This window comes from Pongo pygmaeus, chromosome 12, assembly GCF_028885625.2.
Source record: "Pongo pygmaeus isolate AG05252 chromosome 12, NHGRI_mPonPyg2-v2.0_pri, whole genome shotgun sequence".
Classification (NCBI taxonomy): Eukaryota; Metazoa; Chordata; class Mammalia; order Primates; family Hominidae; genus Pongo; species Pongo pygmaeus.
In genome coordinates this window covers 105,334,764-105,362,708 of record NC_072385.2, presented here as the reverse complement: position 1 = coordinate 105,362,708, position 27,945 = coordinate 105,334,764, and the positions used below count along the sequence as shown (strand labels likewise).

Genomic DNA, 27,945 nt, shown 5'->3' with positions numbered 1-27,945 from the left:
GGGGCTCTTTCATGCAAGCAATCCAAGCACATCCTGGGTGGCAGGGAAAAGTTGAGGGTTATTATTCCTGTATTACAGTCGAGGAAACTATGGCACAAAGAGGCCACATGGCCTGAACAGATGCATTGACTTGACCACATAGTCTGGCCTTGTGCCCTGCAAGCTTTATTCCAGGTCTACAATAGCTGTCGTGCAGATATAGTAGTGCGCCATTTACAAGGCACCCTCACATTTATCATCCCTGTAGTCTGCACAATAACCATGAGATGAACAGAGCAAAACGTCAGACTCCCATGTTTTACCGATGATAAAATTGAGCTTAGGCCAGGCACAGTGGCTCACGTCTGTAATCCCAGCACTTTGGGAGGCCAAGATTGGCAGATTACTTGAGGTCAGGAGTTCGAGATCAGCCTGGCCAACATGGTGAAATCCTATCTCTACTAAAAGTACAAAAATTAGCCGGGTGTGGTGGCGGGTGCCTGTAATTCCAGTTACTTGGGAGGCTGAGGCACGAGAATCGCTTGAACCTGGGAGGTGGTGGTTGCAGTGAACTGAGATCATGCCATTGCACTACAACCTGGGCAACAGCGCGAGACTCAGTCTCAAAAAAAAAAAAAAAAGAGTTTCAGAGTGGTTGAGTAATCATCCTCAAACTCTGTTCCATCAACAGAGCAGCTACTCTGATAACTTCAGATTTACAGATGAGGAAATCAAGGCTCTAAAAGGTTAAGTGACTTACCTGAAGTCCCCATCCAGGTAATCGAATACCTAGTGTACTATGACTCACATCAGGCCAGTAGGGCTAATAGATAAGAGGGGAAGAGGATGACCACTAATGTTTCCTGCTAAGCCCTGTGCCAGGGACTTTGTCAATGATGATGGTGGTAATGATGGCAGAAATAATTCAGTGGTTGCATATTACATGCCAAGCACTGTTGTAAATTCTTTATATGGCACCTTATTTAATTTCCCCAACAACTCTGTAAAGAAGGTATGTTACCATCCCCATTTCCCAAAGGGAAAAATTGAGAGTTTGCAGGATCAAGTAGTCGGCCAAGGTCTCAGAGCTGGTCATTTGTAGAACCAGGATTCAAACCCTGGCTGTCTGGCACCAGCAGTGGCTCCCATCTACTGCTCCCAATGACCCTCCAAGATCAGTGAGCTTGTTTCCATTTTGCAGTCTTTTTGAACTGAGAATTTAAGTCACGTTCACACAGTTAGCAAGAGGCACCTAAGTGTCCAACCCAGGTGCACCTGCCAAAATGGGAGGTGCCATGACATGTGCATGATGTGAAATACTCACAGGCAAACCTTCTGTTTGCCCTGAACAAGCCTGGCTTGGAAGGAAAAGAAAAGTACACCATCAAATATGCCAATCAGAAAATAGTCACACTGGCCGGGCATGGTGGCTCACGCCTGTAATCCCAGCACTTTGGGAGGCTGAGGCAGATGGATCGTGAGGTCAGGAGTTTGAGACCAGCCTGGCCAACATGGTGAAACCCCATCTCTACTAAAAATACAAAAATTAGCTGGGTGTGGTGACACACAGCTATAATTTCAGCTACTTGGGAGGCTGAATCAGGAGAATTGCTTGAACCCAGGAGGCAGAGGTTGCAGTAAGCTGAGATCGTGCCACTGCACTCCAGCCTGGGTGGCAGAGAAAGACTCCATCTCAGGGAAAAAAAAAAAAAAAAGGAAAATAGTCACACTGAGAGTCACCCCCTCCTACATGCAGTGCTCTGGCCTTCCCAAGCACAGTCACCACCCCATACCCCCGCAGTGGAGCCTGAATGGGGAAGAAGCTCTGTGACACGGCCTTCAGTCCATTTTCCTGCAGGAGGCCCACCCTGGGCCTTCCTCCACCGTACATTTGATTGCTGTTCTCTCTGCTAAGGGCCCCTGCCAGTCCCCACTCCTCACAGCACTTCCTCTGGTATGTTTCCGCAGGGATTTACCTGTCCAGGCCAGGAGGCTGGTGGACCTGATGAAGAATGACACGGTGGGTCCCTGGGATGGGAAGTAGGCAGGAAAAATCCCTGGACACAGAAAATCAGCTGTGGATTGAGGGGTGGTTGGGAGCCCGGCTTGGGTTTCTAGCAGACACATCTGAAGCCTAAAACACTGCTCCTCTGGAAAGGGGATTCCTATTTGTTCCGTCAGCTGGCTGTTGAAATTAAACATCTACTGTGAGTCAGGCATCAGGCTGGGGCTGGAGATGCACAAAAGAATACAACACAGTCCTGTCCTCAAGGAGCTTGGAAGGGGAGATCAATGTGAAGAATCAAATTATAAAACAGTTGCCACATGCTCCATCGAAAGGACTCTGTATAAGACAGGGTGGGGTGCAGAAGGGACCGGTGCCTCTGCTTAGGACAGTCAGGGAAGGCTTGAAAAGGAGATTTTGGCTGTTATTCTGGGCACATGGCTTATGGGAGAGCCCTGGTCTGCAAGGAGCAGTACCAAAAAATAAAAGTAGAGGAGATGTTTGAGCCGGGTTCTGAAAGATGAATATGAGGCTCTCCCTCAAATGAAAGCAGGGTCTCAATTCAGAGGCTTTTTGCAGGGGTTTCTAGGTGGAAAATAAAAAGGAAGATTAGGATGAGTTATGTTATATATAATTTAATGTACACCAAAGTCTATTATTGGGAGGTTCTCAAGGTATTTCTACCCTTAATGTCAAACTTTCCTGGATCTTGTTCTCACCTTCCTCTTTCCACCCTCTTTTGGAAGGTGTAGATCAGAGAAGCAAAGCTATGTAGGCCTGGGGCAATATAAGAGGCTTGCACGGCCGGGGCTGCCCTGGGGCCACAGTTTATGGAATGTGTATGGCTGCACCCTCTCCACACAGCCCTGTGACTTCATATACTTCTCCAGGTCCTCCTTGGAGGAGACAGATCCCAGAGGTGGCAAAATCTTTTCAGAGCTTGTGCTTAGAGCTGCCACCTTACCCTACTCAGCCTCTCTGGCTTGACTAGTTCATGGGCAGAACTAGTCACCAGTGTGAGTATTCCAAATTTGGAGAGCTCCCTCGTAATGAAAGGTGGTCCTTTCTCCCTTAAGGCACAATTAGAATTCAGGATTTCTAGAAGATTCTGGAACAAACATTCCTTTCCCATGGCCAAGACCAGCTTCCTTATCCCTTCCCCACTTCCTTGCTATGCTGGAGATGGAGGAACAGAGCTCAGAGGGCATCTGTATCCACTCCCACCAGGACACGTGGAAACTGATGTGTGTGCTTTTGTGTGTGGACAGAGCCACATCGAAGTTCAGCGATTCCACCTAAAATAAATGAACCATTTAGCACGTATAGTCTCAGGACCCTAAAACCAAGGAACAAAACATTCAAAAGTCCGTGAGACACTCTGGTGTGTGAGGACTCATCTCTTCTAGTGTCAAGCATTTTGTGTTTTCCTTGACTTGACTCTGGGACAAGGTGCTTACTTGTGTGTTTCTTATTCATTTCAGAGGATACACTTTCAGGAAGACTGGAAGATAATAACCCTGTTTATAGGTGGCAATGACCTCTGTGATTTCTGCAATGATCTGGTAGGTCTCCAGGCCCTTTACTCAAGACTCACGGTGCCCAGAGAAGGATTTTCACAGCCCGGTCACTTGCTCTGCCCGGGAGCAGTAGAGCTAAGTTGGGACTCAGGCTTGTGGTTTGTCTTGGATCCAGCCTGGGATGAACCCTGAGACTGAGAAGGCATTCACTTCCAGGGAGCCATTCACCTGGGCAAGCAGGATTAGTTATAAGATTGATCCTGATTAAGTTTCCTATCAAGGGAGCTTGATCATATCATTCTAGAAAGCAAGATAACACCCAATGACTAGAAAAATCTTTCCCATGTTCACAGAGAGTCACAGGTTAGCTCCCTTCCCCAGTCTCCAGCAGCCTTGCCCTTTCCACCTTTGTGCTGTCACTTGTGTGGGAAGGTCGATTTCCTGCAGGCATTTGGGCAAGCTTCAGAGCCAAGTCATTCTGGGCTGGTGGGGAACCCAAGATCAAGACTACTGCTCCATGGATGCTGCATATCCTCCTGGAGCCTCAGTCTCTGAGCTGATAGAAGCCTGACAGGGCATACCCACTAGTCTCCCACCCACACCTATGCCAGAAATGTACTAGGAGCAAAGCAGTGGTGAAGGAAACACAGGCCCTGTCCTCAGGAACTTGCACTGCCAGTGGAGAGAGACACAGGCAATTCATCACAGCACAATGCAGACATCAGGATGTGGTTGTAGGGATACATGCAGAAGGGAGGTCTAAAAGCAAAGTTGGCTGGGTGTGGTGGCTCACACCAGTAATCCCAGCACTTTGGGAAGCCAAGGCAGGCAGATTACCTGAGGTCAGGAGTTCGAGATCAGCGTGGCCAACATGGTGAAACCCTGTCTCTACAAAAATACAAAAATTAGCCCGTCATGATGGCGAGTGCCTGTAGTCCCAGCTACTTGGGAGGCTGAGGTGGAAGAATCGCTTGAACCCAGGTGGCAGAGGTTGCAGTGAGCTGAGATCACACCACTGCACTCCAGCCTGGGTGACAAAGCAAGACTCCGTCTCAAAAAAAAAAAAAGCAAAGTTACTGTGGGACCCTGGTGTGTGGGAAAGAGGGTTGTTGGAGAGATTTACACAGAGCAGGAGACTTTCCAGCTCAGGCTTGAAGATGAGGAGGTTTGTCAGGCAGAAAGGGGACCAGCAGAGTGAGATTTAGGAAGTAGTGGTCTTGTTCTGGCCTGTGAGCACCTACCTAGAGGGATGCCCCGGCCCCCAGGCCCCTCACAACCCCACTTTCCTGGCATCAAAGTCACCAGGAGTCAGGAGTTTTCAAGCTGTGATCTGAAGGGCCCAGAGGGGAGCCTTGGGGCTGCTGGCAGCCCATGAGGAGGTGGGACCCTGGGCCCCTCTCTTGCTCATGTTAAGTGACACAGCTTTGATATGTTCCGTACAGCAGGGCTTTTGGTTAGATTTCAATCAGAGAAAGAGTTCCACTGCTGAGAAAGCTTTAAAACCACAAATATCGATATCAGGAGAAACAGTTAAAATGTGTTTAGGCTTGGTGTGGCAGGTGTTTCACAAGACCCTCTTCCCTCTTCCCCTCCCATTATTGCCTTGATTTATGTAGGGTGTGCTCAGTAGCCCCAGACACTGAGGCTCCAAGCAAAAGAGATCGGGCCATAGGACAGAGGCTGCTCAGGTTGCAGGAGATCTTAGAAGTCATCTGCTTGGACATCCCCATGTTAGAGGGGCCCAGAGATGTGATGCTCTGGCTCTACAGTTAGTGGATACGGAGTAGATCCAGAGCTCATGCAAAAAAAAAAAAAAAAAAAAAAAAAAAAAAAAAGGCATTTCCCTGAGGGCCACAGCCATGACAAACCTGAGGATCATGGGGCTGGTGTCGAGGCTGGGGCCCCAAAGACAAACACTATATTTCAATATTGCCTGCTGTGACTGAATACAGAAAGAAGGGGACTCCGGCCAGCTGTAATCCCAGCACTTTGGGAGGCTGAGGTGGATGGATCATTTGAGCCCAGGACCAGCCTGGGCAACACGGTGAAACCCCATCTCTACCAAAAAATACAAAAATGGCTAGGTGTGGTGGCATGCACCTGTGGTCCCAGCTACTTGGGAGGCTGAGGTGGGAGGATTGCTTGAGCCCAGGAGGCGAAGGTTGCAGTGAGCCGTGATCACGCCACTGCACTCCAGCCCAGGAGACAGAGTGAGATCCTGTCTCAAAAAAAAAAAAAGAAGGGGACCCAAGAGAGAAAGTAGCCCTGTTCTGTAGAGAGATGAGGTGACAAATGGTGTTCAAGGGACACTTCCTCTTCCGGCAGGTTCACTATTCTCCCCAGAACTTCACAGACAACATTGGGAAGGCCCTGGACATCCTCCATGCCGAGGTACGGAGGCTAGGCCATGAGGCCTGTATCTTAGACCTCAGACCTAGCCTAGAGGAAGCTCTAGCATCCTGCTGAGACCTCCCCACAGGTCACCTTTGTTGTGGATCCTAGCCCAAATGCTTAGATGGGGAGCAGGGACGGGTGGAGGAAGTGGATGGGGGCAGATGGAAGTCCCTAGATCTGAAACTTCAGCAGGAAGAGCAGGCCCCAAACCCAGGTGAAAGCCTGGAGCTGCCCAGCCTCATCCTCTTGGTGACTGATTTTGCCTTTTCTCAGGTTCCTCGGGCATTTGTGAACCTGGTGACGGTGCTTGAGATCGTCAACCTGAGGGAGCTGTACCAGGAGAAAAAAGTCTACTGCCCAAGGATGATCCTCAGGTCAGACAGATGCTTCTCCCTGATTCTGCTAAGAATCCTCACTGCTAAGGGCAGTGGCACCCTTAGCAAATTCCTTAGAAAAACCAAGGGCCGAAGCGTGAAAGGGCTGCGACCACCCCATCTTCTAACCTGGAAAGGCCTAAGGGGAGGATATCCCAGGATTTTTCCACCCTGGTGTAGGCCTCAGCCCACCTCAGGGTGTGCATGGGGAACTACCCCTGCACCCCGCCTCTGTTGCCATGGCAACCACAAGGCACCCTTCAGGCCTCCAGAGGGAAGAGTAAAACACTAGGAATGGAGTCAAGCTGTGTGGCTGAGGCCTGGGGACCACCCAGGCCACTGCCAGGACCTGCTTCCAAGTGTGTCCAGAGCTGATCTGCCCCCTCCTAGAGGCCCATCTCTAGGACATGGGTGCCTCTGGTTGGTATGGGTGTTCCATGTAAAGCCTTCACAGATATAGGGCCACTGTCACCTGCCAGAGAAGGAAGTCAAACCAGAATCAGCAGGGTCCAGAGGACAGAGTCCTCCCCAGAGAGTAGAGAGCCCTGGTCGAGAAGGTGCCTGAGAGGACGTCTTCACCCCTCAGCCTCCAGAGCCAGACAGAGCTGGCTTCCCCCTCTAATACAGGCTGAGCATCCCTCATCTGAAAATCTGAAATCTGAAATGCTCCAAAATCCAAAACTTTTTTTTTTTTTTTTTTTTTTTTTTTTGAGACGGGGTCTCGCTCTGTTGCCTAGGCTGGAGTGCAATGGCATGATCTCGGCTCACTGCAGCCTCCACCTCCCAGGTTCAAGCAATTCTCCCACCTCAGCCTCCTGAGTAGCTGGGATTACAGGCACACCACCACACCCAGCTAATTTTTGTATTTTTAGGAGAGACAGGGTTTTACCATGTTGGCCAAGCTGGTCCTGAACTGCTGACCTCAGGTGATCCACCCTCCTCGGCCTCCCAAAGTGCTGGGATTACAGGCGTGAGCCACCATGCCTGGCCCAGAATCCAAAACTTTTAAAGTGCTGACATGACACCACAAGGGGAAGATTCCACACCTGACCTCATGTGACAGGTTGTAGTCAAAACACAGGTGCACAGCACGCAGTTTATTCAGCATCCCCAAAAAGCCCCCTTCAGCTGCGATACACTATCTTCTCTGGGCATGCCCAGATCCTGCGGCTCAAGCATGCCCACAAAGGGTAGCAAAATGGCACATGTGCAGGCCGGATGCTCCAACAACAGGTTCCCCATAATAGCTCATGTGGGGCTAAGACCTGCGTGCATTACTCACCTAGTTTTTGCTCATTCTCTGTGTTGTAAAGATGTGGCTTAAAACAATAGCCATAGGGTAATGCAAATATTCCAAAAAAAAAAAAGAAAAATCTGAAATCTGAAATGCTTCTGGCTCAAAGCATTTCAGATAAGGGAGACCCAGCCTGTATCACACATCTCCAGGACCGTCAGGAATAAGACGTTGCTCTAAGTGAAGCATGAACGTTTTCCGCAGCCTTCCTTCCTGCAGGTTCTCCTCTGTACTGTTAGCCAAGGTCACTGAGACTGTGCTCCCCTACCCTGCCCCCAGCTCTGTTACTCGGTACAGATCCCCACCCCAGCCCTGAGCACATCACATGGTAATTACTCATGTGCCTCCCTCCCCCACAGCCTGCGAACTCAGCCTGAGTCACTGCTAGCGTGGTGTAGGGGCTCAGCTGCTGTTTGCTGAATGAATAATTCACAAGGGCCAGACTTGCTCTTGGAAGTTAAGGGGTACCTTTCCTGCTCCTCTGTAGATCCATGCCATGCCTCACCTGGGGGACCCAAACTGCACAGGTCCCCTGGAGAAGGCCTCACGGTGCTGTGAGCAGAGACAGGATGGCTGCTGGGTGACATGTGCCTATGAACACAGCTGGTGTCAGGCATGCTATTTCCAACTGCTGACTCATCCCCTGGCTCCCACTTTCTCCAGTCACTGGGCCACACAGGGGATCAGTGTCTTCACTCCATTTGAGAGCAGCTTACCAGAAAGCCTCTTGCTACCCATCTTGGCAGGGTTTTTTAGACCATTCAAACTAAAAGTTCAGAATAGGCATTTGCCAGGCACATTCACAGATCTGAGATGGCCAAGTCACTGAATGTCAAGGTTGGATAGACTCAGGTCACCTTCTCCTGCCACCTCTGCAGTGCCCGGCACTCCCCACCTCTCCATTGTTTCATTAGGTGGCTGTGCTTTCCTCTGCAGTGCTGAGTCTACACAGAGCCATCCCTGCTGTTATCACCTCATCCCCCTGGACCAAAAGCCCAGATGTGCCAGATAGCTGGCCAGGTCAGAGCTGCAGACTGGATGGAAGCAGTTTAATATAGAGATTCAGAGCTCAGGTTCAGAGCCAGGCAGACTTGAGTTCAAGTCCTAGCTCCCACACTCAGCACCCATGCAGCCTTGAGAAAGTTACTCAACCACGCTGAGCCTGGGTTTCCTCATCTCTAAAACAGGGATAATGAGAATACCACTTCTAGAATGGCTGGGAGGATTAAACAGGTTAATACCCATAAAGTTATTATTGCAGTGCTTGGTACAGTGTTCAATGTTAATTATTCAATAATAATTGCTAAGATACACTCAAGTCAATGTATCTTAGCAATTATTATTGTTGTCGCTGCAGTATGCCTCAATGGCACAGCACTTTCCTCAGACAGCCCCAAGGTGACTCGTCTCTGTAAAAGTCACTCCTACAGAAATCGGAAGAAGTCTATTTCATTTTCAAGAGCAAATCCAGGTTAGGCAATTTTTCTTTTTTCTTTTTTTTTTTCTTTTGAGACAGTCTCACTCTGTCGCCCAGGCTGGAGTGCAGTGGCACAATCTCAGCTCACTGCAACCTCCACCTCCCGGATTCAAGCGATTCTCATGCCTCAGCCTCCCGAGTAGCTGGGACCACAGGCATGCAGCACCACCCCCGGCTAATATTTTGTATTTTTAGTAGAGACGGAGTTTTGCCATGTCAGCCAGCCTGGTCTCGAACTCCTGACCTCAAGTGATCCACCCACCTCGGCCCACCAAAGTGCTGGGATTACAGGCGTGAGCCGCTGCGCCTGGCCTGGAAATCTTCTTTAGCTTCGTTTGGTATGGTCAGCAGGTCAGCCAGCCAGGCTCCTCATTAGCACAGATCTCTGAACTCTAAGTTAAAAGAAAGACATTGAGTCTCAAGCCAACGTTTCTGCATCACTTATTCAGGATGGTGATCTTGGTGGGATGAGGGTTTCTGTTTGGTTTGGTCTGCAGGTCTCTGTGTCCCTGTGTCCTGAAGTTTGATGATAACTCAACAGAACTTGCCACCCTCATCGAATTCAACAAGAAGTTTCAGGTAAGCCGGGAAGGAGTTCTAAGACTTCCCAGAACTGCTATGTGATTTGATTGCTCTGTCTAGAGAACAAGTCAGTGCTTAGGTAATTTTGACCCCGTGTGGGTGATGACCACTGACTAGTTTACTGATTTTAAAACACCCTGAGACACAGCAGGGCCTGCTATTTGGTTTGTTTGAATTGCACCACAGAACCAAGTCCCTGAACATGAGCCACTGAATCTCAGTTCCCGGTCGTTACATGAAACGAACGTTTCCACTTGTCCATGGGCAAGCATGGATCATGGAAAGAAGTTTCCGAGTGGATCTATCCAGATCCAAACCTCGACTCTGCTCACTGGTTGTGGAACATTAGACACATGGGCAATGAAAGTTCCCTGAACTTCCAGCTCCTGGGTGGGAAATGGAGGCTGAAAGTCTTCCCTCCCTTGAGGCTCTCCAGGGTTCAGTGAGATAGGGTGCATTCCCTCTGCCCTCCGCTCCTATAGAATGGATGTTCTTGGGGGAGCACAAGGAGAAAGAAAGTCAGGAGATGATCTCCATCTTGTGAGCTGTTCGTTTTAGTTCTTTCTCTACCACATCTTTGACCAGAACAGCTGACTCCCTTAACAGTCAAGTTTCTCCCCAACAAAAAGTTTCTCCCCAACAAACTTGAAGAGGACAATCGTAGGCCTTTCTTCTAGACTAGGCTGCAAACAGCTGCCAGAGTGGATCCATCCTTCCAGGAGTCCATGGACTCCTTGGGGGCAGCACCACTTCCCTGCAGCCCATTTTGGGGGCAGCTAGACCTGCCAGGTATATCAGGGCTCAGGGAAATGAACCTGTATTTCTTATCCTTTGTGACCACTACCTAGCACTCGGGATGACTCCCCAGCTGGACTTCCTTTATTTTATGTATTTATATTTATTTATTTATTTATTTATTTATTTATTTATTTATGTATTTATGAGACAGGATCTCACTTTGTCATCCAGGCTGGATCACAGTGGCACAATCTCGGCTCACTGCAGCCTTGACCTCCAAGCCTCAAGTGATCCTCCCGCCTCAGTCCCCCAAGTAGCTGGGACTACGGGTTTGTGCCACCACACCCGGCTACTTTTTGTATTTTTAGTAGAGATTGGGTTTCACTATGTTGCCCAGGCTGGTCTTGGACTCCTGCACACAAGCAATCCACCCGCCTCAGCCTCCCAAAGTGCTGGGATTGCAGGCATGAGCCACCGCGCCAAGCCATACTTCCTTCTGCTGTGAGCAGGCACCTGTGACTCTGGGGAGGAAGTCCCTGGCCCACATCAGAAGAAGGAAGGCAGCTGAGGTTATGGCCGTGAGAGCAACCCTGTTTCAATTGGGGTTACTGGGTGCACGCAACTAAAGTTCATGCAGTTTCTGGCTAATTTAAGCAGATTTAATATTTACACAGAATCTCTGACAGAGCTAGAGAGCTAGGGTCAGGAGCTAAGCCATCAGGAATCATGGAATCATGGAATTCTAGGGGCCAAGCCATAAGAATCAAAATCAGGGCTGGGTGCGGTGACTCACGCCTATAATCCCAGCACTTTGGGAGACCAAGGCGGGAGGATCACTTGAGTTTAGGAGTTCAAGACCAGCCTGGCCAACATAGTGAAACCCTGCAAAAAATACCAAAATTAGCCGGACGTGGTAGCACACGCCTGTAGCCTCAGCTACTCGGGAGGCTGAGGTGGGAGGATCACTTGAGCCCAGGAGGCGGAGGTTGCAGTGAGCTGAGATTGCACCATTGCACTCCAGCCTGGGTGATACAGTGAGACTGCCTCAAAAAAAAAAAAAAAATCAAAATCAGGCCACAGACCTGGTTCAGGGAAGACATCACAGACTCCACTGTCACTGCTGCTTCTAGGAACTGGATGCAGCTGCCACCTTCAGTAGAATGGATGTTTTGCCATCCCTGACACAGGCAATGATTGCTGAAGCCTCAGTCACATACCCACGCCTGGCTACAAGAGGGGTTAGGAAAGCAGGCATTCTCTCGTCTTTTTTAGTCTCCACAGTGGGAGGCAAGCTGCTCTCTATGCAGTGGGGTCTTCAAACTTGGAAGTGGGTTCAGATGCTGAGCAGCTGCAAAGCAGTAGAAAGATTCACCAACATTGCCCTCCTGGCCTCTGCAGACAGGCCAGATGTTCCCAGGGCTGATCCTGGTTGTCACTGAGGCCCTGATCTAGTGTTTTGGAGATGCCCATGTGTCAGCTGTGTGTGGCCATCACGCCCTCTCTCAGAATCATCTCACACCCTACTTCCCACAAAAGCTACGGCTCTCATCACTCTCCCTGGAGATGATCATTCCTATTAATAACCACAGTCACTCACTTACCACTTGCCATGTGCCAGGGACTCTACACACTATTTGTTTCCACTGCCAAAAGGTGTATGTTTCCACTGTGAGCCCATCTGGCTATCCCCCGAGTAACCAGTAGCATTGGAAGGGACTTAAGAGATGGCCCAGGACTCAGCCAACATCCTCCATTTACTAAAAGGGAAGCAGCATGCTGGAAGTCACCCTGCTAGATCGCAGCACCTCACTTCCGTCCCCTCTTCTGAGAGACGACCTTCTCTCCTTCCCTCATGCCTTACTCAAGGCTGACACTGGCTTGGGAGGTCAAACATGAGACATTCCTGGCCTGGGAATTGACCCTGGGAAAAGACAGTGTGTGGTATCTTCTGAAGTGACCCCATTCACATTCCCAGGTATGTAAGCCTGACTTCCCTCTCCAGCCAGTAACCCCGAGGTGGCAGAAACCCTGGTGAGCAGTGGAATGGCTGAGTCAGGCTAGAGTGGGAGCTGGAACTGGGGTAACAGATTTTCCTAGCAGTGACCCCAAGCAAAAGCTGTGAGGGTTACACAGATCTGAGAGCTTCAAAGAAGTGCACACACACCATGCACAGGCAATATAAATATACATTAAATTTTGATTCACCTTTGATTTTTCTGAACAAATGTAGGACAGAAATAAATTGTTAGGATTATTCAAAATGTCATTTAACCAAAAACCACCCCTCACGTCTTTAACTAGAATAGCTTTAAAAGAAGTCAAGATGGCCAGGCGCAGTGGCTCGTGCCTGTAATCCCAGCACTTTGGGAGGCCGAGGCAGGCGGATCATGAGGTCAGGAGTTCAAGACCAGCCTGGCCAACATAGTGAAAACCCGTCTCTGCTAAAAATACAAAAAATTAGCCAGGCGTGGTGGCAGGTGCCTGTAATCCCAGCTACTCCAGGGGCTGAGGCAAGGGAATCGCTTGAACCTGGGAGGCGGAGGTTGCAGTGAGCCAAGATCATGCCATTGCACTCCAGCCTAGGCGACAGAGTGAGACTCTGTCTCAAAAAAAAAAAAAAAAAAAAAAGTCAAGCTGATAGACTTTTCTTACCTTTCCCTTTTCACAGACTAGCTCAAACATATGCAATTGCAGTAGAGTTTGGGGCCAGGGGTTGAGATAAAGGCTGATCTAAAATGTAAATGATCTAAAATGTAAAATCTCAGTTGAGATTTTGCACCAGGTTGATTTCACTCAACAGTCAGATTCTGTTTAATTCTGTGTTGGAGAAAGAGATCGATCAAGGACCGAGCAGATGAAGAGAGGGCTGCCTGACATCTGTCCCCTTTTCCTCCTGCAGGAGAAGACCCACCAACTGATTGAGAGTGGGCAATATGACACAAGGGAAGATTTTACAGTGGTTGTGCAGCCGTTCTTTGAAAACGTGGACATGCCAAAGACCTCGGTAAAGAAAGCAAGCATCGTAGATAAATAGAATCCACAGATAGTGTGTGGCTGTTTCTGAGTGTCACTTATATGATCCAGTGTGTCTATAACTGCCTCTCTTTTTCTGCCCGGGGACCAGGAAGGATTGCCTGACAACTCTTTCTTCGCTCCTGACTGTTTCCACTTCAGCAGCAAGTCTCACTCCCGAGCAGCCAGCGCCCTCTGGAACAATATGGTAAGGTGGCTGCGGTAGGAAAATGCATCCTCCCTCTGGTAAGAAAAAGACTCCACAAAGCCTTTGGAGGAAGTCGGAGGCCCACGTGCAGGCTGTGTGATTCTATGCACGGCAATGATAAACCCCATCTCCTTCATCCCTCCCTGCCTCCCGCACCCCTGACCTGCGTCCTGAGCTTTCCATTCTGGCCACCTCTTCCTCACTCCCCATCTCCCTGCTTCTTTGTTTAGCTGGAGCCTGTTGGCCAGAAGATGACACGTCATAAGTTTGAAAACGAGATCAATATCACATGTCCGAACCAGGTAGAGTGGAAAGCACGTCCTTCCAGGCTCCGGCTCCATTGGGCTTCTTGGTTCATTTCATCCTAGGCCCTCACCCTCACCCCAGCTCTGCATGCCCACCCACCCCATTTTATGCTCCAGGGTTAACTGCCCCAAATGCCCCATCTGGTTGTACTGAGAGGGACAGCCACCCCCAGTGACCCAGAGGCCTGGGAGCGCTTGATCCCTGCATGGCTGGGAGCCCTCACACATGTCTGGGCTGGAGACAACTCTTTGGGGCAGGCAAGATGAGCATGGCAGCCACATCTACCTGTCATTCTGAAAGCTGAGGGCAGCAGAGAACTTCAAGGGCAGATGGGGCAGAAGGATCCCTTGTCTTCATATAGCCCCTGCCTCCATGACAATATGGGTAGAGCGAGGAATCAAGACCTAGAAGGATCTCTAGTTGGGTGGGGGGGAGTAAATTGGAAGCTGGAGCTAGGGAAAGAAAAGCAGAACAAGCCCCCATTTTTACTCACAAGTTCTCAGAAAGATTCTTGGAGCTCTGCAGCAGCTGCCCTCATCCCCAAGAATCCCTCTGTATACCCAGAGGGCTCCTAGGCTGACACTGGGAACCACTGTATGGGGTTTATGTGAGGCAGGACCAAAATCATCTGACTTATCTTGCCTGGGCAGGAAGGGGCCCTGGTCACTGCAGGGTGGGGTAGACATGGAGTGGTAAAGGAGCCTGGGGAGTGGAGACAAGGGCTTTTTCCAGCAGAAAGAGGTGCATGGTTGGAAGAGAGGAGGGTGGAGAAAGAGAGGCAGCACAGCCATCCTCAGCCAGCTGCGCGGGAGGTTGAAGGAAGACAGGCGCGTTCCCGTGAAGCATGAATTGATGCTCATTCTTTGTGCTGGGTTCAGGTTGCAGAGATGGCCCCCTGCATCTTGGGAGGGAGTCAGCCTGGTAGAGGCTGGGCTTGGGACACAGGGCAGGGAGGCTGCAGCTGTTTGTGCCAGGCCAACACTTATTGAGTGCTGATAAGCAGAGAAGTGAGCAGAATTTGCTGCCATTGCTCACCCCCTTCTCCTCACAGGTCCAGCCATTTCTCAGGACCTACAAGAACAGCGTGCAGGTACCTGCCTCTTGCCTCCTCTTGACTCACCAGGCAATGCAATGGGCAACCCCTGGGCTGAGACAGGCCCAACAGGACAGGGTGGGAAAGCGGGCAAGAGTTCTAGATGGGCATAAGGGCCACCCACCCGACCTTCAGCTGGGGTAGTGGGCAGAGTAAACGCCGTGGATAACAGCTGGAAGGCATCCAGCCAACCCAATCACAGCTTCACTGAGACATAAGTGAAGAGAAATCCCCTTCCTTGTAGAGCTGGTGCAGAAGCAGGGGCAGGTGTGGGGTGGGGTCATTTGTTGCTGCCCTGATTCTTGCATTGGATGGTGGAGGGGTCTGAACTAGATGAGTGGACCTTACCTGTGGCCGATATGCAAAATCACCTAGGGAGCCTTCTTTAAAGGCCCTTTTGAGGCCCCTCCCCAGGAATCTGTATTTTTCAAAGCTCTTGGGGTACATCTGATAGCCAGTTTTTCTGGTCCCTTTCAACCCTGAGATTCTGGGATTTGTTCTATGCCCTTAGGGTCATGGGACCTGGCTGCCATGCAGGGAAAGAGCCCCTTCTGCCTTGCCCCCTACCTCAGGTAAGCCCCCTATGGCACAGCAGGACCCAGGGCCCCTCCACAGGGGCTGCTATGCCAGTGAGTCCTCTGACCTGACTTTCACACTCACTAAATGGCACAGTGACAGCCAGTGCCTGCTGTCTGCCTGGGTGGTCACCTGGGACGAGTCCCTGTTTCGCACCACTCTGGCTGGTGGTGACACCATGCCCGGCAGGCACCAAGGCACCTAGGACCAGGAGCTGTCTCCTGCCCACCTGCGCCTCTTAGAGGGAGCCCAAGCAGAGGAGCCCTGTGAGCACACCCTTGGTGGCTCAGCCCAGAGGTGGGCCCCAGTCCCAAGAGGAAGCTGGCTCCGTGGCCCTAGGCTCTGCAATCACTGCCGCCTACAGTAGGGCCTGGAAGTTTCCCTGAGCTGTTCAGAAGAGATGTGGGGGCAGGGAAAGGCCCAACATGACTATTCTCAGACTCTTAGTGGAAATTCAGAACCTACCTTTAAATGGGCTGCATGTCAGGTCCTGTACCTCGTCTTAATGTGGTTTGATGCCCATCTAGTTGTGCACTCAGGCCATGGCTGGCATCTCCCATGACCACTGGCACTAAAATGGGCTCCTACTCTGCCCTGCCCTCCCTCCCACCTTTCCCTTCTCCCTTCCCTCCACCTCTCCTTCTCCCTTCCCTCCACCTCTCCTTCTCCCTTCCCTCCACCTCTCCTTCTCCCTTCCCTCCACCTCTCCTTCTCCCTTCCCTCCACCTCTCCTTCTCCCTTCCCTCCACCTCTCCTTCTCCCTTCCCTCCACCTCTCCTTCTCCCTTCCCTCCACCTCTCCTTCTCCCTTCCCTCCACCTCTCCTTCTCCCTTCCCTCCACCTCTCCTTCTCCCTTCCCTCCACCTCTCCTTCTCCCTTCCCTCCACCTCTCCTTCTCCCTTCCCTCCACCTCTCCTTCTCCCTTCCCTCCACCTCTCCTTCTCCCTTCCCTCCACCTCTCCTTCTCCCTTCCCTCCACCTCTCCTTCTCCCTTCCCTCCACCTCTCCTTCTCCCTTTCCCCACTTTTCTTCTTTTCCCTCTTTCTCCCTCTCTGCACCTCTCTTTCCCTGTAGGTCCAGGATTAGTTGTGTCTTACGGGAAAACTGTCCTCATCTAACTTTGCCTCTGTGGCACTGTGCACCCCCAGCCCTGCATGGCCCAGTGCTCATGCAGATTGTGTTTTGGATCTTGCTTGAAGCCAGAGGCACTAGAGTGTGACTGTGGCTTCCCTCCTGCAGCCCTAAGTGTGTCCACTTGTCTTTCCAGTGCATGCCCTGAGACCTGCAGACATCCAAGTTGTGGCTGCTCTGGGGGATTCTCTGACCGTAAGGACTCTTGGGCCCTGGGTGGTTTGGGGATAACTAGGCCAGCTCCAGATCCCAGTCCTCTTAACTTAAGGGCCTGCGTGCCTGTCCTCTGCCTTATGTTGCCCCTCTACCTGGCTCTGTCAATCCAAGAGCATGCCGATTATTTGATTTGTGGCCGCTTTCTCGAACAGATACGCAGAGGAAATCTTTTTCGGGAGTGAACTGAATTGTCTCAGAGGGCAGAGATTTTGAACACCCAATAACACTTTTTTAATATATGTAAAAATATGTCATTCTGACTCAAAATTCTCCTAAACCTCCCTGTGCGGGTTCCTTTGGATTATGCTTTATAATCAGCTGAGACCCTCACATCTGTTTCTTCTTTGCATCTGCATGGAAAAGGAGCAAGGACTCCTTAGTTGTGGATGAAGCTCTGCTCCTAACTTCCAAGAAATGGGGCTATTTTACTATCCCAGATCATCACTTTCCAGGAGCATATCCAGGGACTTGAGAATACCTTACAGAATGCCCCAGAGGGAAAGAGGAGAAATGCGAGACTTAGGAGAAATCTGTCCACTGCAGTCACTTAAGCCAATGAGCTCTCTCTTCATGCTCATAAAGAACTTAGGGGCATAACGCTGGGAACAACATTATTAACACTCTCTCACGTTTGTAAAGCACTTGAGAGTTTTCAAAGCGGTTTTTACAACTGTAATCCAATTTGATCCCCAAAACCCTCCCTGTGAGATGAGCAGGGCATGTCCTCAGCTCAGCGAGGAGGCAGCTAAGAGTTGGGGAAGGCACACAGCTGGAGAGGAGGATGGCAGACTTAGAGCCAGGGACTCCTGGTCCCATGTCTGCTCCTGCCACCACGAGTGCATTGGGAACCCCCTCTTTGGAAGCCCTGCACATTCACAGCCTCCCTGTTCTCTGACTTGCTAATTTTCCTATGGACACTGGTATATTTTCAAAGGCTGGCAATGGAATTGGCTCCAAACCAGACGACCTCCCCGATGTCACCACACAGTATCGGGGACTGTCATACAGGTAATGTTAACCTTTGACCTCTCCCAAGGCTCCCCCTACAACAGAGATTGGGTGTGGCTTTGTCTCCTGTAAATATGTAAATCCCAGAGGTCGAAGACTTGGTCTGGAAGGGGCTTTCAGAAAGAAAAAGCTATATATTTCTGCAAAATGTGAACATTTGGTGAGTGGAGAGGATATTTTACTGTTGATAATCTTTTTTTTTTTTTTTGATTGTGCAGAGAAAGTAAACCAGGGTTCTTATCAGACTCCTGGGTCAGCAAATCCAACAGGAAATGCACCAGAAAAGCACCAAATCCCTGAATCTTCACCTCCCTGCTTGCATGTATACGTGTTCACGTGGTGTACCTACGTCTCTGTTTACTGTCTTTATGTGTTTATTCATGTTGTCTTGTAGTCACACAGCTGCCTTTACATATATGTACGCATCTGCACAGAAAACCTCTGAAACCCACCGCACACTTCGAGAGGGCATAACCAAGACACAATCACAATCAGCCATGTCTTGAAAGATTAGCAATTCGACAAGAGGAAAGGGTGAGAAAGGGCATCCCGAACACGGAAGTGGAGAAGCTCAGGCGAGCGGTTGCGTGTGGATATTCTCAAGTTTCTTTCTTTCCTAATAAAGTTCTCCTGTAGGCTTCAAAGTAAGCGGCGAGTAGCTCAGAATTTACCTGGGAAAACAACTAGAACGAAGCTGGCCACAAGGGGGCAGCGTGCTAATGAGTGGCGGAGTCAGGACACCTTTGCTGCCGCCTCCCTTTTCTTCTGAGTCAGTTTGCTTCCTGGGGAAGTGACAGGGAGCAGGGAGGGGGTGATCAGGACTGTGACGGTTCTCTGGCCAGACCTGAGCAGAGTCCCAGAGAGGATGGGTTTCCAGGGCGAGAGGGAGGCGCCATCACTCAGCCTGTACCACCCACAATGAGGACCTAGGGTGTCCTTAGCACGAGGATATCAACCTCTCAAGAACAGAGGTCAGTGCCTTCCTGTGCCAAGGTCCCTGTGTTTCCACAAGTCCTTGGTCAGGTACCTGGTCCTAACAGGCTGCCATGGAACAAATCAGAGCCTCACTGACTCACCACTCTGCTCCTAATGAGGCTACAAGAAAAAAAAACAGAGGAGAGAAAGCAGAGCTTATTACAATCAGGAAAGAGCATGAGGTTGTGGCAGCTGCACTTGGTCTCAGCTAAAGAAGGCAATGACCTCATACGATAGCATGGGGAAAAAAAAATCAAGTAGACAAACCACATTGCAGGTGATAGATACGCGATGTGCACCTGGTGGGGCAACCTGGGGAAGTGAGGTGATGTGCCCAACTTGACAAACAGATCGACCAGCTGGGCTCTTGGGATTCAGATATGAACCAGCAATCCTCTACTAAAAGTTTCTTTCTGCAGCAATGGGAAAATTCAGCCATTGCTGTGTTTCTTCCAGCAAGTGAAATCCATTACAGCCTAATGTCTCAATCTTCTAGTTCTAGCTCCAAGGCCTCAGGTTCAATGTCTGCTATCCCTTTAAACCCTTCATTTGTCCTAAATGTTTCAAATAGCTGCTCCCAAATGCACGTGTGTTAAAGATGGAAGCTCTAGGTCAGGGTCTGAGAGACAGCTTGACACTTGGTAGAATACATAGACTACTGTGTCTCAAAGTGTGTTCCATGGAACATTAACTCCAGACCTGTTCCTGGAGAAGAGAAAAACCTTTGTATTTGAGGGGAAACATTACTATAACCTTCCTTTGGGGAATTCATGTGTGTATTAGCATATTAAGGCTCTCATAAGGCCTGCAGTGCAGAAATCTGTTTAAGTTTTATCTGTTTAACCCAATGTCTCCCTTAATTCTAGAACATTTTCTTTGTTCATAACACCTGTTAACACCTCCTGAAAGTATTCATGTAGTAGACTCATCTGAGAAAAGCAATTTTTGAGCCATTAAAGCTTCTAGATTGGAAAAACTAGGAATTGATACTAGATCAATTCGGAATGCAATTTGAGCCTCTTCCCCCTAGGAAACAAAGTGAAAAGAGTGGATCTCATGGAATTAGAGGAGAAGTAGACCCAGAATTCATGGGGGGTGGGTGGCCGTGAACAGGACCTGCAGAAGAGGCTTGGCTGTGAATATTTCCAAGGCCCCTTGACCTGTGAGATTCTGTAGTGAACGGTTCTAGCTTTGGCCAGCTTAACAATGTGCCGGGCCCCAAGGTCTTGAGAGCATTGCCTTTTCTTCCATTGAAATAAGTTTGCTTGTTTGGGACCATTCAAAGGATCAAAATAAAATTTACTTACCAAAAAAATTGCCTTTGTTTTATTAACTAGGGGTTCAATCTCACATGACTGAAACTCCTTCAACAAATGTTATTGAGCACCTACTCTATTTATCTGTACACTTTAGGTGACAACAGATGACCAGAGCCCAGCCATTGAGCTTAGTGTAACATAAATGATATCCATCTGAAGGGTCTAAGGTGGACTAGCTGTTTGATATGGGTCTACTTCCTTTCACGTTTCACATAGTTCTGATCAAAATGAGAGTTTGAATATTTTTGCGCTTTTGTGTTTATTTGTCATAATCCTTTTCTTCTGGAAGTTTTCACTTTAAAATGAAGTCAGGGAGAGATTTTCATAGCCTGTTGGTCTTGATTAGCCACCATACTTGTTTTAAAACGAAGATACCTTTAAACAAGAAATTACAGTAGGAAATACTTGATGCATTTGTGTTTGTATGTCTGTTTATATCTTTATTGAAGGAGAAAAGGAGGCAGAATTAGAACACAAGTGATTGGCAGAGGTATATAAATTATACTTCTTTTCAAATGTAAAACATTCTGATTGGGTGCCTTTAGTCCAGAAAAAGAAGGATCAGAAAGCAACAGCCTCATGCAGAGCTGGAAAAGAATCAGATGCTTAAACAAACGCCCATCCACTGAGCAAGTTAAGCTCAGACATCTAATGGAAAGGTGGGGAGCGAGAACTGAGTGAAGGAGAAGGGAAAGATTTACGGCATCTGCCTTCTCTCTACCACCTGAATTGCTTGCAGAGCCTCTGACTTAAGTCCTTGACCACTCTGGCATGCAATAGTCCACTTCATTCCAAGCATTCCTTGAATGAAGAACAACTATGACTCATGGCCTGCCCCTTAGAAGTCTTTGCTGGTGGGCTGGAAGCTAAGGCCATGTTCTTAAAATCCATTGGCCTGGGCCGGGCGTGGTGGCTCACGCCTGTAATCCCAGCACTTTGGGAGGCCAAAGCGGGCGGATCACGAGGTCAGGAGATCGAGACCATCCTGGCTAACACGGTGAAACCCTGTCTCTACTAAAAAACAGAAAAAATTAGCTGGGCGTGGTGGCGGGTGCCCGTAGTCCCAGCTACTCGGGAGGCTGAGGCAGGAGAATGGCGTGAACCTGGGAGGCGGAGCTTGCATTGAGCAGAGATCACGCCACTGCACTCCAGCCTGGGCGACAGAGCGAGACTCCATCTAAAAAAAAAAAAAAAAATCCCATTGGCCTGGAATAACATGCTAGGATTCAAAAAAGAGACACAGAAGGAAAAGAACAGTAAATACCATATATATGAACATCAGATTTTGTTAAAATAGAAATACTACTTGTCTTCTGTGTGTCCTACTCAATTTATTAATAAATGCATAAAAGGAAACAAAATAGGGTGTACCTTGAAGTTAGATTAAATGAAAATTAGATGGGGCATTGAAAGGTAGTGAGCGGCCACACTTCTGAACCTTCTATTGGAATTTACCTGACTACTGAGCAGAGAAGAGCTTATCTATTTTCCAAAGGCTTCCAGCTCAAATTGGGTTTCAATGACCTTTAGCAAGTTAATTAACCTCTGTGCACCTCATTTTCTTACTCTGTAAAATGGACATAGTCACATCTACATCATTGGCTTGCTGGGAGATGTGAAATAACAGATAGAATCTAGTGCATGTCTGGGCCCATAGTATATACTCAGCTAAGCATTCTCCCTCCTGATTTGGTAAAGAAACAGCTCTCTCATCTTCAAATCCTGGATTCGGTAGGGAACCAATATGTTAGGGGATTCAAAATTTTCTCAGAATTCCTCAAACGCAAAGAGATGAGTCTGGCCCATCTCAAAGGTGCCGATGGGCACTAAGAAGGGTGGGGGCTGCTCTTGTGTGAAGTTTCTAGACTGATTCAACCAATCTGTCTCTCCCTCTCATTCACTGGCTTGCTCACTCCCTACAGTGCAGGAGGGGACGGCTCCCTGGAGAATGTGACCACCTTACCTAGTAAGTAACCATCAGGGGCTTGAATCTGTCTACTGTTCCATCCATCTGGCCCCTTGGCTTCCCGAGAGTGCCTCCCAGCTAAGGAACAAATGACATCTGCCTTATGGCCCAGCATTTAAGTAGGAGACAGGAGGCTATCAAAAAGGAGCCGAGGCAAGTAAAATAAACACCGGATTTAGAGCCTGAAGATCTGAGTTCAATCCCTGGTGCTTCAGTCCCTGGTGCTGGGTTCAATCTCTGATGTGCTTGTCAGGTGACCTAGGGCAAGTTACCCTCTATTCTTAGTCTCAGGCTTTTCCAACAGGCCCAGGAGGTACGGAGACAAATTAGGTAGTGACCCTTCAATGCATTGTGAATTGTATTAATACAATTTAATACAAGAGTGAGAGGCTCTTGCCACCGTGGCCCACCTAGTCATCAGGTCATTTCAACTTAGGGTGGCCCCAGCTTATGTCCAGGACACACACTGCCTCCCTGCCTCTGTCCAGGAAGCATGAGGATGACAACACAGTCCACTTTGGGGACCTAGGTCCCATGGTACCAGAGAAGCTATTCTGGCTTTTTGTTCTGAGCCATCTGCATCCCGTTCACCTTCTCTTCCAGATATCCTTCGGGAGTTTAACAGAAACCTCACAGGCTACGCCGTGGGCACGGGTGACGCCAATGACACGAATGCATTCCTCAATCAAGCTGTTCCTGGAGCAAAGGCTGAGTATGGCATTTGGGGAGGGAGGGAGCCTGCAGAGTAGGGAGTGGAATGTGGATAGTACCCTTTAAGATCATGGTGCTGGCCTCTATGTGCAAAGGGGCACTTAGCCACTTGTGAGGCTCAGGCCGCCCTCTTCCCTGCTGCTCCTGTGATGAAGGTTGTAACAGGCCAGAGAGGCTGTGGCCTTGGAGAGATGTGATGCCCCTGCAGGTTCAACGCCTGACCTTGCCTTCATGTGCAGCCTGTTCTCGTAATTGGACGAATCGACTAACCTTATCCAATGTTTACAACTCACCAAGGCACAACAGTGCTAGAGAGATCCACTCCCCCCAGAACCTCACAAGTGGCAATTTCCCAAAAAGATCAGAGAGGGCCAACCAAATGGATGGGGCAAGCCTTCTGGCCCTAGAGGCGTCTGGAGCAAAGAGTCATGTCCCCTCCCTAGCCCCATTATGGAGCTAACAAGAAATGGAATGGAGAAGCCCAGAGGTACCCAAAGAAGAGCAACTGCCCAGCCTCCTGGGGTGGGCTCCAAAGGGGCCCCCACCCTGCTCCTAGAGGCCCCAGCAGCCTAGGTCTTCTTGCTCTGTGCAGCTCCTGGTTCAGCCATCTGAGCCTCTGTCACATGTCATCTTCTTGCTCAGGCCCACACCTTCTGGTTGAGGGGTGTGGCCCCCAGACCCACTCCCTCAGCCTGGAAAGACTCTTGGTAATAGAAACAGCTGAGGACAGATGGTCCCATCACCATGTCCTGGAAGATCACCTTGCTATGGATCCATCCCACCCAGGTCTATAACAGGGCCCTGAACAAGTGGAAGTAGGGAGCTCAGATGCCTGAAATCTATTCCTTCCATAAATTATAATTTTGGCTTTTTTTTAGATAGAGTCTCATTCCATCACTCAGACTGGAGTGCAGTGGCACAATCTCTGCTCAGTGTAACCTCCACCTCCCAGGTTCAAGTGATTCTTGTGCCTCAGCCTCCTGAGTAGCTGGGATTACAGGCTTCTACCATCACGCCTGGCTAATTTTTGTATTTTTAGTAGAGATAGGATTTCACCATGTTGGCCAGGCTGGTCTCAAACTCCTGACCTCAAGTGATCCACCCACCTTGCCTCCCAAAGTACTTGGATTACAGGCATGAGCCACTGCACCTGGCCTACTTTTTTTTTTTTAAGATGGGGTTTCACTCTGTCACCTAGGCTGAGTGCCGTGGCATGATCTCAGTTCACTGCAACCTTCACCTCCCAGGCTCAAGCAATCATCCCACCTCAGCCTCCCTGGTAGCTGGGACTACAGGCATGTACCACTATACCTGGCTAATTTTTTGGTAATTTTTGTAGAGATGGGGTTTTACCATGTTGCCCAGGTTGATCTCAACCTCCTGGACTCAAGCAATCCACCCACCTCAGCCTCCCAAAATGCTGGGATTACAGGCGTGAGCCACCAGGCCTGCCACCTTCCATAAATTATAAACCCAAGCATGTGTAGAGCACATATGATTCCCTACCTCTTTCTGAAAGAAGCATTTAGATAAGTTTACAAAAAAAAATAACATATATGTAAGAGAAAAATCACAGCCATTGGAGGAAATAAAGAGGAAGCATGTGTGTCGATATGGACATTTTTATGGTTATTATGTTTGAGCATCAAACTCAGCTTCCTGGCAGCCAGAGTGAAAAGAAGAAGCATGCTAAAAGTTTCATAGGTCTAATTTTAGGATCTAAACTAGTCTTCCAAAAGAGATGAATGGTCTCTTAGCATGGAATCCTAAAGGCCCTTTTGCATGTGGAGTCCCAGAAAGGAGACCATGAGCAACAGATATAATTGGCAGTACTTTGACTACAGCTGTAGGACAAACACATCATTGGCTTTTCAAACGATTATCTGTTGTAATAACTTTCCAGAAGAGGCAAGTCGCTCCTGGTCTCTGAGCCTCGGGATCTCTGCCAGCTCATGCAGTGGGGATGATACTGTAGAAGCCTCTGGTTCAGGCCCTCTAGGAGGAAAACTATGGGCACTGTTCCTCAACAGAAGGATGGGTTTTCTCTTTTTCTCAGGGATCTTATAAGCCAAGTCCAAACTCTGGTGCAGAAGATGAAAGATGATCATGTGAGTCAGATTTACCTTTATTTCTAAATTTTCTAACCCACTAAAGTTGTCTCCAAACGGAGTGGTCTGCCCTGAAAAGCAGTGAGCCCCATGTTATTAGAGGCATTCAAGCAGTGGTCGGACAGCCCCCTGACAGAGGTCCTATGGAGGAGGTTATGTCAATGGGTAGAGCTTTGCTGCTGGGTACAGTGACACTGAAAATCCCTCTTGATGCTAAGATTTTGCAGTCTATAAATAAACCTCTAAAATTCCTTCAGTTCAGAGATGCTGATTCCATTATTTCAAGTGGGCAAGGATGTTATAGAGGGTTGAATGAATTTCCTAGGGCAGGGATATTTTCATTTCCTTGTTGGAAATTATCAAGCATTTTCCTCCCTCCATATAGAGAGTAAATTTCCATGAAGACTGGAAGGTCATCACAGTGCTGATTGGAGGCAGCGATTTATGTGACTACTGCACGGATTCGGTAAATGGGGCCAGGTCCAGGCCTACTTGTTGTTCCTAACTTTGCCCAGTAGGCATTGGAGATCTTCCCTGAGAACAGTTCCTAAAACCAATCCTAGAATTATCCAACTACACCTATTTCTGCACATATACACATACAACACACACACACACACACACACACACACACACTTCTTACCCCACCACCCTCCAGGTTCTTGGCACCATCTCCATGTCCTAGGTGGTGAGGTAGCAGGTGGCAGATGTATGGTATTTCTACTCCTCTCTCTCATAACTCCTGAGAATTCAGAAAGAGGAAACTGTAGCAAGCAATTGGAAGGAGGAGTCTCCACTTTCTGCTCCTGAACCAAAGCTCTGGCTGAAGGTTCCAGTCTTCCCACTGGCCCATCTTTGACAACAGCAAGTAGTCAACTGTTCATCTCAGATTTTGACATGGTGAGCTGGCCACAGCTGGAGGCTAGAGGGGGAACAAGTCCTCAGGGCTGGAGCCAGAAGGGAAGTTGAGAACTGCCCCACTGCCCTCCCACCCTAACCAATTCCTCCTTTTCCTCCTTCCTGTCTCTTTCTAGAATCTGTATTCTGCAGCCAACTTTGTTGACCATCTCCGCAATGCCTTGGACGTCCTGCATGGAGAGGTGGGTGAGGGGCTTCCACAAGCTGGTAACAGCTCAAGCATGGTGAGGGTGAAGGTGGATGGGGGGAAAGAATGGGAGAAGAACCCCCTTCTCTCAAGGAGACAGCCAGGGGCATGGGCTCCTTCCCTTTTCAGAGGTTGGGGTCTAACCCCAAGGGAACCTTATTTTATATGGAATCAGCCCAGAAGGGTCTCAGGTCTGAAGAAGGGAAGGCTGTTCCCCCACCACTACCTGAGACACTCCTTGGTGGAATTGTCTAATGTCTCCCCACTACTATCTGGGACATTTTTTGGTGGTAGCAGCCAGGTGGCCCGCAGGCTGGGCACTGCCTTCTGAGCCACAGGATGTGTCTAGAGCAAGCCCCTGTCTGGTCCTGCACCCAGCAGCACATTCCCCCTCCACCACCACCATCTTCTGGCAAGGACAAGCTGCCCTGGCTGCCTGAGACAGGGCGGTCTGACCACCAGATGCTCCCCTGGGGGGTTGAGTCCGCGTGCCTACTCAGCAGAGTTAGGCCAGGTTGGGCTGGAGGGAACAGGTCGCCTATCTCACCGAAGGTAATTCTAATGTATCTGGGCTCACTACGTGATGGCTAAACAGAGATGATCTTTTAGTCTTTATTGTCCCATCCAGGAGGTGCCATTGCCGCTGCAGCCCCTTTGGGTGGCACCCATGGAGTTGTGTGATGTACGGCCTGTAAGGCCCTACGAGGTAGCCCTGTATAGACTCCTCCCCAGAACTCAACTGCAGAAAGACCAAGCTGGATTGCTAAAGGAACCCATTCCTCGGGGCCCTGAGACAGCCCCAGGAAGAAGCGCCCGGAGCCCCCCTCTCATCTGCAGCTTTTCCCTTAGGTGCCCAGAGTCCTGGTCAACCTCGTGGACTTCCTGAACCCCAGTGTCATGCGGCAGGTGTTCCTGGGAAACCCGGACAAGTGCCCAGTGCAGCAGGCCAGGTAGGCAGGTCCTGGCTGTCCCCACACTGGAGATGCCCTCACCTCCTGGTCTGGCCCACATGCAGCGGCGATGCCTCAGGGTCTTTGTGACTTGGTCTATCCATGTGTCCAAGTCTGTAAAGGAGGACTTCTGCCAGAATGTCCCCTTCCGGAGGCTGGAGCCATGACTCCCCTGTTACCCAACTTCAAGGTGCCTGGCAGGAACTTCTATGATACCAGGCAGCCACAGAGGGGAGGGATCGAAGTTGGGACAGAGGCTTGTGTTTGAGAGACAGGATAGCCTAGACTGTGAACATGGGCAGTGGTTAGGGATGTAAACATATGTGGTCAAACTGTAACAGAAAGCAAGGAAAAGGTACTAGCAACTCAGTTACCTTCAGGGGAATAAGAGAATTAGGAGGGACACAGGGAGCTTCAAACTGGGAATGTTTTGTTTCTTAAACTGGGCCATAAGTACATGGGTGTGTGTTTTATTGTTCTTTATATCTTACACATCTATTTACTCAGCAAATCTTACAGAATTTCCTGTGTACCAGGCATTGTTTCACGTGCTTTAGAAACCTCTCTTTTAAGTAGATGTGATGGGTGTGAAATAATTCATGATGACACCAAAGGGGACACAGTAGGGCACTCATGTAAAAGAAGGAGAGGTCTAAGGCATAGCATCAGAGGCCTCAAAATATCAGCTCCAATACCAGAGGATGCATTTTCTTTTTAATTAAACACTAAATTTTCACTGCCCTAATTCATTTTCTCAGCTGAATAGTCGGTTGCAGGCCCAGCACCTGCAGTCCAACACGTGTGCTCTGTTGGTATGAGAGGGTGCTCATTCCCACACCGGCTCCCTCCCTTGGTCTTTCTCCAGTGCCCCTGCCGGGCCTGAAGCCTGCCCCTGAGCGTG

At 49.3% G+C, this 27,945-nt stretch overlaps 1 protein-coding gene across 1 annotated transcript in view; it reads left to right on the top strand.

Moving 5' to 3' along the window:
- PLB1 (phospholipase B1) overlaps positions 1 to 27,945 on the top strand; it is a 119,144-nt gene that overhangs the window by 51,284 nt on the left and 39,915 nt on the right. The window contains exons 19-36 of the mRNA XM_054476049.2: positions 1,948 to 1,999; positions 3,466 to 3,546; positions 5,827 to 5,892; positions 6,169 to 6,269; positions 9,538 to 9,619; positions 13,260 to 13,364; positions 13,485 to 13,580; positions 13,811 to 13,882; positions 14,938 to 14,976; positions 15,491 to 15,551; positions 16,823 to 16,881; positions 17,837 to 17,910; positions 22,127 to 22,170; positions 22,774 to 22,882; positions 24,938 to 24,989; positions 25,375 to 25,455; positions 26,024 to 26,089; positions 26,944 to 27,044. Coding sequence (XP_054332024.1) covers positions 1,948 to 1,999; positions 3,466 to 3,546; positions 5,827 to 5,892; positions 6,169 to 6,269; positions 9,538 to 9,619; positions 13,260 to 13,364; positions 13,485 to 13,580; positions 13,811 to 13,882; positions 14,938 to 14,976; positions 15,491 to 15,551; positions 16,823 to 16,881; positions 17,837 to 17,910; positions 22,127 to 22,170; positions 22,774 to 22,882; positions 24,938 to 24,989; positions 25,375 to 25,455; positions 26,024 to 26,089; positions 26,944 to 27,044 — 1,341 coding nt within the window. The remainder of the gene's footprint in view (positions 1 to 1,947; positions 2,000 to 3,465; positions 3,547 to 5,826; positions 5,893 to 6,168; positions 6,270 to 9,537; positions 9,620 to 13,259; positions 13,365 to 13,484; positions 13,581 to 13,810; positions 13,883 to 14,937; positions 14,977 to 15,490; positions 15,552 to 16,822; positions 16,882 to 17,836; positions 17,911 to 22,126; positions 22,171 to 22,773; positions 22,883 to 24,937; positions 24,990 to 25,374; positions 25,456 to 26,023; positions 26,090 to 26,943; positions 27,045 to 27,945) is intronic.